Here is a 9685-nt window from a genome sequence, read left to right as displayed (position 1 = left end):
TTCTAATAAGATACTAATGAACATTAAGGAAGATTCAAACAGGGGACCCAAACCTGTAACAAATGTTCACAGAAAGGAAAATGCAAAATACTCAGCTGTTTTTCCCTCTCTTTACAGACATGGGTCCTGCACTAAAGTCCCCATATAAAAAAGAGACCTCCTTGAAATCTTCTCCATCACTACAATCTATATTCACGCAAATGATAAAAGAAAAAAGAAAACCAAGAGAGAGAAAAATGCCAGGGGACAGAAAAAGAGAACTAGGTAATAATGCTTCACCCAACAAACAAATTTTCCTAGAGAAAGGATGGGAAAGACAAAAGGAAAGGGGAGGCAAATTTGTGTTTTCCCACGCCTACTAAAGTTGTTCATTTGAAATCAGAAGGATTGGAATGAGGTTTCTGTTCTTTGACCATCAAAGTTCACACACAATCAAAGCTTTGGGTCCCTGTTTTTGGAGTGGACACCACAATGCCTGTCCTGTGATAGGCAAGAAATCCCTTAAAAGATTGCTCCACCAGTTTTTTATGCAGTTTAGTGTCCTTTTTCACCCAATTCTCTGACCTCCCCTCCTCTCTTCCTCTCTTTCCCTTTTCTCAACAGTAAAAGCTGCAATATACTACTACTCTTCCTCTTGCTTATTTTTCAGTTTCTGGTTTCCTGCATTTGCAGAATGACAAATGTATCACTGCAAACACAGAATTTAAAAGAGGAGAACCACCAGTAAAGTGCACAAGGATTAAGAAGAAAAAAAAAAGAGGAGACAACAATCTCTAAAAAGTGAGATTAATGACACAATGCCTGTGTAGTTTTTTTTTTTTTAATTTAGGTATCTTGACTAACTTACGCACATTTTGGGATATATTAGCCAATAACTTTCAATCATCTTAAGAGTTCCATGTTTTTTTGAGTGAGCCCATACCCCAACAAAGGGAATTTATTGAAAGCAAAACCAATACTAATTTTTTTTTGAATTTTAGGAGGATGATACACTTTCTCTTCTTTTTTAGCATAGCAGTTCTTTTGACCCATTCTTCTTGGTTGAAGTTGGTTGGGAACAGTACTGGAACTCTATTAATTACGAGTGTTGCTACAGGGACCGAATTCGGACCGACGGCCGCCGGCGGGCCGTCTCCGGCCACCGGACGGCCGATCCGAGCCGTCCAAAAATTCTAAAAAAAAAAACCGAGGGGCCCCACGCGGGAATCAACGTCATCCGAGGTGTGTAGGGTGCTTGATCGGAGCACCCCTTTTCGTGTGTATATGTAGCCGTCCAAAAATTCTAAAAAAAAATTATACATATACACACGAAAAGGGGTGCTCCGATCAAGCACCCTACACACCTCGGATGACGTTGATTCCCGCGTGGGGCCCCTCGGTTTTTTTTTTTAGAATTTTTGGACGGCTCGGATCGGCCGTCCGGTGGCCGGAGACGGCCCGCCGGCGGCCGTCGGTCCGAATTCGGTCCCCCAATTCGGTCCCCCAATTCGGTCCCTGTAGCATTTTTGATTAATTACTGCACATCTTGTTCCCCACTTAAAAGAATTTTAATACTACAAGAATTCCCCAATGAACAGAAAAATATGCTTGAGTTAGGTTATTGCTGTTAACAACTAACATCACAATTTGGTCCACCAAACAAGAACAGTATACATTACAATTTGATCTTTCAAACCATGCCCGCCTAACTAGATGAGAAAATTCAACCCAACTTTTCAAGCAGATAAACTAGATGTCCACCAAATACCACTTAAGATTATTAACCGATACAATTAGCTACCATTAAAAGAAAATTACACCCTTAAAAACACATATGTAAGGATCGATCGTTGTAAACCTACGAAGAAATAGCTTCTTTTTTTTTGAACAGATACGAAGAAATAGCTCAAACACCCAGATTCATGCTAATTGCTAGATCAACAACTTCACCTCCAAAATGCAATTGTGTTGACTTCTATGTTACCACGAAGGTTTTACTAAAAAGAAAAACACACCATGATGAGGCAATTTAGGAATTTGAACTTAGAAAAAGTCAAGGGGTTTCCATTGACGTGTCAGAGCATGAAACCTCCCATTCAGGCGTAATTGTTGCTTCAAAGAGCAAAACTTTTCAAAGGACACTCGGTCAATTTTCCTGCTTGGGACCTGTTACCGGGCACCACAATGATACGACCCCAAGTGGTCATCATAACTCATAAGCCCAAGACCCACCTCTCAGAATCCCCACCACCTTTCCAGGGGGTGGCCCGTTCTCACAAATGAAAAAAAAATGCCCTCAATAATTTTCTAAGAACAAGTGTCGGTAAGGCCGACAACAAGGTGGGTTTCTCTCCCACATCAGCTATTTCATCGCTAGAAGTTTCTGTTCAACAAAAGGAGGAAAATGACAACACACTCACACGGGCACAGCAAAAGAATTGGGCTGGGGCCTAGTTGAAATCCGCAGGCTTGAGTGATCAGATCATGTAATGTGACAATCTTGAGTGATCAAGACCATGTAATGTGACAATATCATTGTGCGAAGCTACGTCGAAATTGGATAAAAATATGAACGGTTGTTAAGGTGAGACCATACCAAACAATTAGAGACCCAATGCACATTTTACCTATTTCTATGTACTTCCACACATTTCATATGCTCTAACAAAAGTCTGTTTCATTATATTGAATTAGTTCAAGTTGATTATATATCCTTAGGCACGTCCACATATAAAACAGAAATCACCTTGATCAAATTCTCAGCTATTAGTAGTGGTAGTAAAGATAGCATCGATTTTCTACCGGAATTTTCTTACAAATCTCATATATAACTCATAATGATACACCGCCATATGGACGTCGTAAGCAATTTTCGGAAAGAAAAAAAAATACCTTTTTTTTTGGCAGGGTAGAGTTGTCTAGCTGGCTTTAGGGGCAGCTTGCTTGAATGCAACAGTGGGAGCTATTCTGCAACCCCTTCTCTGATGCTCCAACACGAGCTCTCCCGCAAACCAGTCTAGTTTTTCAAAATTGCTCTGCTCCGCAATCTTCTTACCATCAAATAGAACAGATTCAACATTCTTTTGTTTCAGCATTTCATCAGCTATTTCCACAAGCATCTTTACATTACTAGGACTGGGGTCCAAGTCAGCATTGGGCCCGCAACGACCCAGGCTGGATCCATTTGCCTGACCATGCAAAATGGGAGATGAACATTTATGACTAGAAAAAACAACCGCCCTACAACTTTGATAATGGTGGGCTTTAATATCTTTTCATGAGAATGGAAAGAATTAATTCAGGTCAAGTACGGCAACTAATAGTCTTATTGTATTCAGATGAAGTAAAACCAAGGGCGGGCCAAACCAAACATAGTAGGAGACCCCATCTTTGTAAGCAAAAAGATTGTTTCGCCGAACTGAAGGTAGTTCAAGAATGGCAAAAGTTTTTGCCGGTTCATACATAAAAATGTAATTTTTTTTTTTTTTTTTGGGAACATTGGAAATTTTGCTGGTTCATTTATGGTATAAAAGAGCAGTGACCACTTTAGCAAACCCAATTTTACTTTAAGTAGAGGGTACTCATACAAATGTAAACCCCAGTTTTCCGAGCTTTACTAAGTTAATTATAGAGATACAGCAAATCATAATCTTTTCTGAAAACTACAGCCAAAACACCCAGAGACAATATTTAAAGAAAATAGAGGGCCAGAATTTGGTCATCAAATGAAATGAAAAGACAGATGAAAATCTTGGCAAAAATCTGTTGTATCATTGACATAATCCGATTTTATTCCTCTGTTTCTGGCACATCACCTAGTTCAAGTGTGCAGTGCCATCAAACAAATCAAAACTCAAAAACTCATTTAACAAATTGACAAATACAGGGGTCCTCATTGGAACAAATGTATGATCAAAAATGGTCCATGGAAGGACCAACATGTGTTAAACGCTGATCAACGCACCGAAAATACATGTATCCATGGAATTGTCCCTGTCTTACACTTTTCCAAATAAGTTTTGCTAGGACGGAACAACATACTTTTCATAAATAAAAAATGCTAGTGGATGGTTAAACCTAACTTTTCCTGTAATATCAAGTTTCTTCCTGGCGTAAAATTCTTGTGACATAGGATTTCTGGTTAAGTTTGCTCATGGTTAAGTTTGTTCATGGAACTTTCACTTTCTAGTTTACGGTCTACAACGCAATAGCCAACAGCAAAAACACAGAGAGGTCTCAAGCCAACCAAAGCCTCCCAAAATTAGTCGAAGCACTCGTAAGCTAGTTTCGCTACTCTCAGTTATACAACAAGTTTGCCAGTTGGCACCAGTAACAAAATCCCAAAAAACCATAGCCCCAACCCAGAGAATCACGAGGAACTCCATTACTCCTATTGGCTTCTAGCCTGCTTTAGTTTTCGATGCCTCACCAATTAGTTCGTTTCTTGCCAGAACAAACCCACAAAAGACACTAAAAACGCATGAAACCAATGGCCCCATGATGATGAAACTGAGGCCAGTGAAATGCAGAAAACTGGCTCAGGCCCTAGAGTTAATTGCGTGAAACCAAAAACACCTGTTATTAGAACACAAATATCCCCCCATCTCCCATCCCACAAAGAAAAAGACAAAACTCCCTCAACCACCTTCCCCTTCCTCCTTGGCAGACATCCAGCCTGGCTAACGCTGTCTCATCTCATCCACTCTCATTTTAGCAAAACCAAAGGAAACGTGTCAATGAAATAAAGGCTGGTTTTGGTGCCACTATTGTGACCCAAGTCTGAACTCTCTCAATGAGATGAATGAAACGTTTCGGTGCCGTAACTTGTCGGAGGCTTAAAGTTAAAATTAAAGATGAAATCCTTTTTATGTTAGACTATTATTATAAGGAGTATCAATAAAAGAGAGGCCCTGGTAAATTTTTTGGAAGCTTAAAACAGCCGCATCGAGAGGGGCGTTTGCTTTTTATGTTTACCAACAAAAAAAGAGGCTACTTTTGGCATGCCGAGAAATACTCCAGTTTTTTCCAATTTTGCTACAGTAAACCTAAACCATAACCAAATAATATTCTGTTTTCCTTAAGTTTTTTCTTAGATTATTTATTCGTCTAAGTGAGACGAGGTAAAAAATAAAATATTATGACGAAAACCTAATAAAATTTCACACACACAAAAAAATAATTAGATATCACAAAAATTTATAATCCATGTGGGCGTACCTGTATACGGACGTAGTTACTGCTACGGCTTTGACCAAACGCCATAGCCACCGCATGGTCCACCAAGTCCGCCGAACCATCGCCGGAGATTCTCGCCACCGGCCTAGCCCAGTCCTTGGCCTTCCACCTCTTGACTTGCTCGTACTCATAGCTCCCTTCCAGCATCTGACCCGTCCCGAGCGAAAGTACCAAAATGTCCTCCACCCCACGCACGAACGGGAACTCCTGCTTGTTGTGCAGCACGTGCGTGATCGCCGCCGCCGTCGGGTTGCTCATCGTCAGCGCGCCGTCCACCGCCACGCACCTCGTCTGCCCATCGACTGAGCTCATCAGAACCGGCTCGAACCCCCCCGGCTCGGCCGCCGTCGCCCGGCACACCTCCAGGAGACGGAAGTCGAAGCTGTCCGTTTCCAGCGCGTCGGCGCGTGAGAAGACGAACGACGCCGCGCTGGAGAGATCGTAGCACGGTATCAGGACCGGCTTCAACGTGTCCTTCAACGTCAAGCTCCTCCCGTCAGCGGCAACAAACACCTCTCTCATTTCTCTCTCCAGACCGGCACCGCCCGAACCGGTTTTCTTCCCGCCGGAACCGGTACGGAAGAACCGCTTGATCGAACTGGACGACGAGCCGTGAAAAAACTTCTTTCCCTTCGCGGCGAGGAACTTCCACGTGTCGTCCGCGTGGAAGATCGGACGGCTGTGGTCTTTGGTACCGAACAGCATCGCCGTGAAGATTCCCCCGACGCCGGAACCGGCGGCGACGTCGAAATAATCGGCGATTCTGGCGTCCGGATTTCCCGATTTCGTTTTCAGCGCGTTTTCGAGGTAGGCCAGGGCTTTCCCCGGCAGGATGCTCCGCATGCCGCCGCCGCCGTCGATGCTCAGCACGCAGATTTTCCCCCTCTGGTTCTTAACGGCGTTCACGCCGTTATTAACGGTTTCCTCTGGAACCGACTGTGCTGATTTCGTTTCGATTGATACAGGGACCTGCTTCGGAATCCAGAGCTTCTGGTCGTCGTATCCGAACAAGAACTTGCTCTCGAGGATTGAGAAAATCTCGTAGCTCAGCTTGTCCGTGTCGATACTGGGCTCTTGCATTCCCGACTCAGCACAAGCCATCCTCTCAGTCCCAATTTCTTCCACCAAAGCTTTCAGCAGTTATACAAAGCTAATATGACAGCACCGAATTTTTATGAGCCTCCTTCAAATGGCTAACAGCTGCTTCGCATTAAATTCAGATGGGATGCATTAAATCGCTTCAATTCTTTGCAAAGACTGTGTCGTAATACTTCATACAATCCGTCGCTTTTTACCGGGATAAGCACTCCACTACCAAGCGTATGTCCGTGTACGTATCTATCTTCTCGTTGGTCTTGAAAGCATGGGTCCCGCTATCGATCACGATCGAAAATAGACAATTTACGAACTGAAATGCAGCTCCTGAAGGGCGCGGGCCTCAAAGGCAGTTTGTCGCCCAGCGCAAGTGCTCAAGTAGTCCAGTTGTTTACTTGCTCCTCTGGAAGTAGAAGAGAGAAAGTGGATTGCGAGCTTTCTCTTTCTCTATGAAAGAAATCCTGCGCTTTCTCTCTCTACACAGGCACCGGCTATATGTATTTGTGTTTATGGAAAGATTCAAAGAAAAGCCCAAGGACGAGAAAGAAGAGAAGGTCATAAGCAGCGCAGCAGCTGCAGAGCATGTCTGTTGGCTTTAAAAGCGTTCACATGTGAACAAAATCAACGCTTTCAAACAATTAAAAATGAAAAAAAAAAAATTTGATTCAAACCCACAACCCCCCTCCCACGGTTTTCTTTTTCACCACAGTACAAAGCTTTTTTCCAAGAAGTGGTTTGGATCAGCTTACGCTTATACGGATCTCAACTGATTCATTCTTTTGCCCAGACAAAGGCATATACACTGGATTTGGGGATTTTAGATAAAAATTACTCCACTTTTTATCTTTTACGACCTAACTCCAAGAATGAAATCCTAATTAATTGTACGAGAAGCAAATCTATTGACCAATCAATCAGACTAACCTGTTAATTAACCGTTGGGGCTAACCCGTCAAATAACCCTTGGGGCTACAGTTACATAGCTTTTCCTTTGACAAGCAGGTATCCTTGTATCTAAAAGGGTTGAGGTTAATTAGTCCATTTATTGGCCGGCTGCCAAGAACCAGCACCAACAAAAAACAGTGACAAGCAGTTAGAAGGGGGATGATTATTGGACGTACCATGAGACTACCGATGTGGACTTTCACATTTTAACTGATTTGCATATCCCCAAGAATTAAACTTAGAGTGGTGCTAAATCTGTACCAGCGAGTACAAATGACTTTTTGGACCTCTTTCGGGTTTTAAAAAAATGATCGGAACCGCTCATTTTGTTTAGAATACTTTGTTTATGATCCTTGTAAAAAATAAGCTTAATCCGATATCGGTAAGGGCATTTACAAAACATCAAACGACTTTGTTACAGAATTCATGCCTGAGTTCTAAGCAAAATTGGATATTTTGTAAACCTTCTTACCGGAACCGGATTGAGTTTATTTTTTGCAAGAATCATAAACAAAATATTTTAAACAAAATGAGCGGTTTCGATCATATTTTTGTGACCCAAATCATGCCCAAAAAACCATTTGTACACGCTAGTACAGATATAAATTTGTACCAGTATCATTTCTGTTAAACTTATACCTTCAAAATGAGAGCAAATCCCCTAGCGAGTGAAGATGACCCTCATACCAATGAGCTATTAGCTTAGTTGGTACGTCTCCCTCAGTGGAGGTATGCATGGTTCGAGCCCTGTGAGGGGTGGTTTGGGATTTAAGGCTATGGACAGCCTCTAATATCCTTGTGGACTATAATATGAGAATAAATTCAATTTATCATCGGTGTGAAATCTCACTTTTCCACCACAGTCTATTATGAGCTCCACCGAATGTCTATTCTTGTGATCTGAACCGTTCATATTTTAAGATCTGCAGTATAGTATTGCCATGCAACTAAATCAACTTGATCGGAAATCGATAGATATATTAAAATTTGAATTTTGATTTATCAAATGGATAATCTCATTTCTGTCAATAATAATAGAGATAAATTTTAATTTTACATATAAAAATTCAATTTTTGATATTCCTATCAATGTCAGATCAAGTTTATTTTTTACATGGATACATTACTATGTGAGGGTCTACAAGATAAATGATTCATTAACAATAAACACATAATAGAACCGAACAAGGTAATAGTAAAAAAGTGAAATTTTTTACCGTCGGTGAAAAAAATTTAATCTCTTAAAATATATTAAACATGCAACTTAACCCTCATTAATGTATACAATATTTTAAAAAAACAAAAAAAAGGACCCTCATTGGGTCAGTTACGGTCTTACAGAGCGAGCTTGACCTGTTAAAAGGTTGCGGATTGGCGCGGATACGGTTGAGAGCGTCAGGGTTGGATAATCGGACGGTAGAGATCAGACTAGTGATGGCGGGGAAGATTGTGATCGTCCGTGATCAACGGCCGTAGAATGTGAATCGGTTATCTTTCATGGGGCCCTTCTGTTATTTTCGCGCGGGGCAAGGAGCCGAAATTGTCGGCGAAAGATTTGACGGGGCACTTAATCATGCATATTTTTACTCTTTAACTATTCTTTCTGGCACCCTAGGCCTAGGTTCGAAACAACAGCAGTAGTAAAACTATGGATGGTGGAGAAATTATTCATTGCCCTTGGGGCAACACTTCACTTTTGCCACCTATTGCCTTCAACCAATTAAAATTTGCTTAGTGGGTAAAGTAAATTTTTATTCCCCTCTGACACTCCACCCTCGACCCCACAGCACTTTTTCCACATTTTTTCCGGATTACCCCCGGCTCTCTCCACAGTTGCCGTTTTAGTTTTAAAAAAAAAATTCAAAACCATCTATTTACAATCTTATGGAACAGAAACGTAATTATGAGAGCCTTAAAGCCAAAATTTAACTATATCTCTTTAGAATAATATGATCAGAATAAAAATATCTACACACCCGTTTAAACGGATTAAAAATTGAAGCAATTAATTTTTTAATCATATTTTTTAATATATAAACGGTCTAAAAAAAATTAAGTGATTAAATTTTCACTCCGTTTAAAATCGGTGGAAAGATCCCAGTAGTGTCCCCAAAGACCTAGAAATTATTCACAAAAAAAATATGGAGGGAAAATTTGCACCGATTTGCACCTCTTAAATTTGCACCGATTATCTAACTTTTGGGTCAGATCGCAAAAGATTAATCTCTTTTGTCAATTTTTTAGGCCCCATTTCACTAAACCTTTTTAAATTTTCACTCCGCTTAAATTTGCACCGATTTAGTAGTGAAAATTTAAGCTTTTAGACCGTTTATATATTAAAAAATATAATTAAAAAATTAAATACTTCAATTTTTAATTCGTCTGAACGGGTGTGTAGATATTTTTATTCTGATCAAATTATTCTAAAGAG

At 40.8% G+C, this 9685-nt stretch overlaps 1 protein-coding gene across 3 annotated transcripts; it reads right to left on the bottom strand.

Moving 5' to 3' along the window:
- LOC131300718 (patatin-like protein 6) lies at positions 1-6915 on the bottom strand. 3 transcript variants are annotated; one of them, XM_058326680.1, is made up of 3 exons: positions 5197-6915; positions 2872-3167; positions 1-660 (listed from the first exon to the last, which is right to left on the bottom strand). In XM_058326680.1, the coding sequence occupies exons 1-2, from the start codon at positions 6313-6315 to the stop codon at positions 2898-2900; spliced, it is 1389 nt and encodes a 462-aa protein (XP_058182663.1). In that variant the 5' UTR covers positions 6316-6915; the 3' UTR covers positions 1-660; positions 2872-2897. The 3 variants fall into 3 exon arrangements, with proteins under 3 accessions (XP_058182663.1, XP_058182664.1, XP_058182665.1); XM_058326681.1 differs by having other exon boundaries at positions 1-688; positions 5197-6876; XM_058326682.1 differs by having other exon boundaries at positions 1-662; positions 2875-3167; positions 5197-6876.
- Positions 6916-9685: the final 2770 nt, after the last annotated feature.

Source organism: Rhododendron vialii, chromosome 9a (assembly GCF_030253575.1).
Source record: "Rhododendron vialii isolate Sample 1 chromosome 9a, ASM3025357v1".
Taxonomy (NCBI): Eukaryota; Viridiplantae; Streptophyta; class Magnoliopsida; order Ericales; family Ericaceae; genus Rhododendron; species Rhododendron vialii.
Note: the sequence above shows the minus strand (reverse complement) of the source record. Positions and strands in the feature narration are given on the sequence as shown.

Bases quoted from the DNA above. Each gene is read 5' to 3' on its own strand.
- LOC131300718 (XM_058326680.1), bottom strand. From the start codon at position 6,315: ATGGCTTGTGCTGAGTCGGGAATGCAAGAGCCCAGTATCGACACGGAC. The intron at 3,168-5,196 runs GTACGCCCACAT...TTGCATGGTCAG, and splicing joins GTAACTACGTCCGTATACAG to GCAAATGGATCCAGCCTGGG.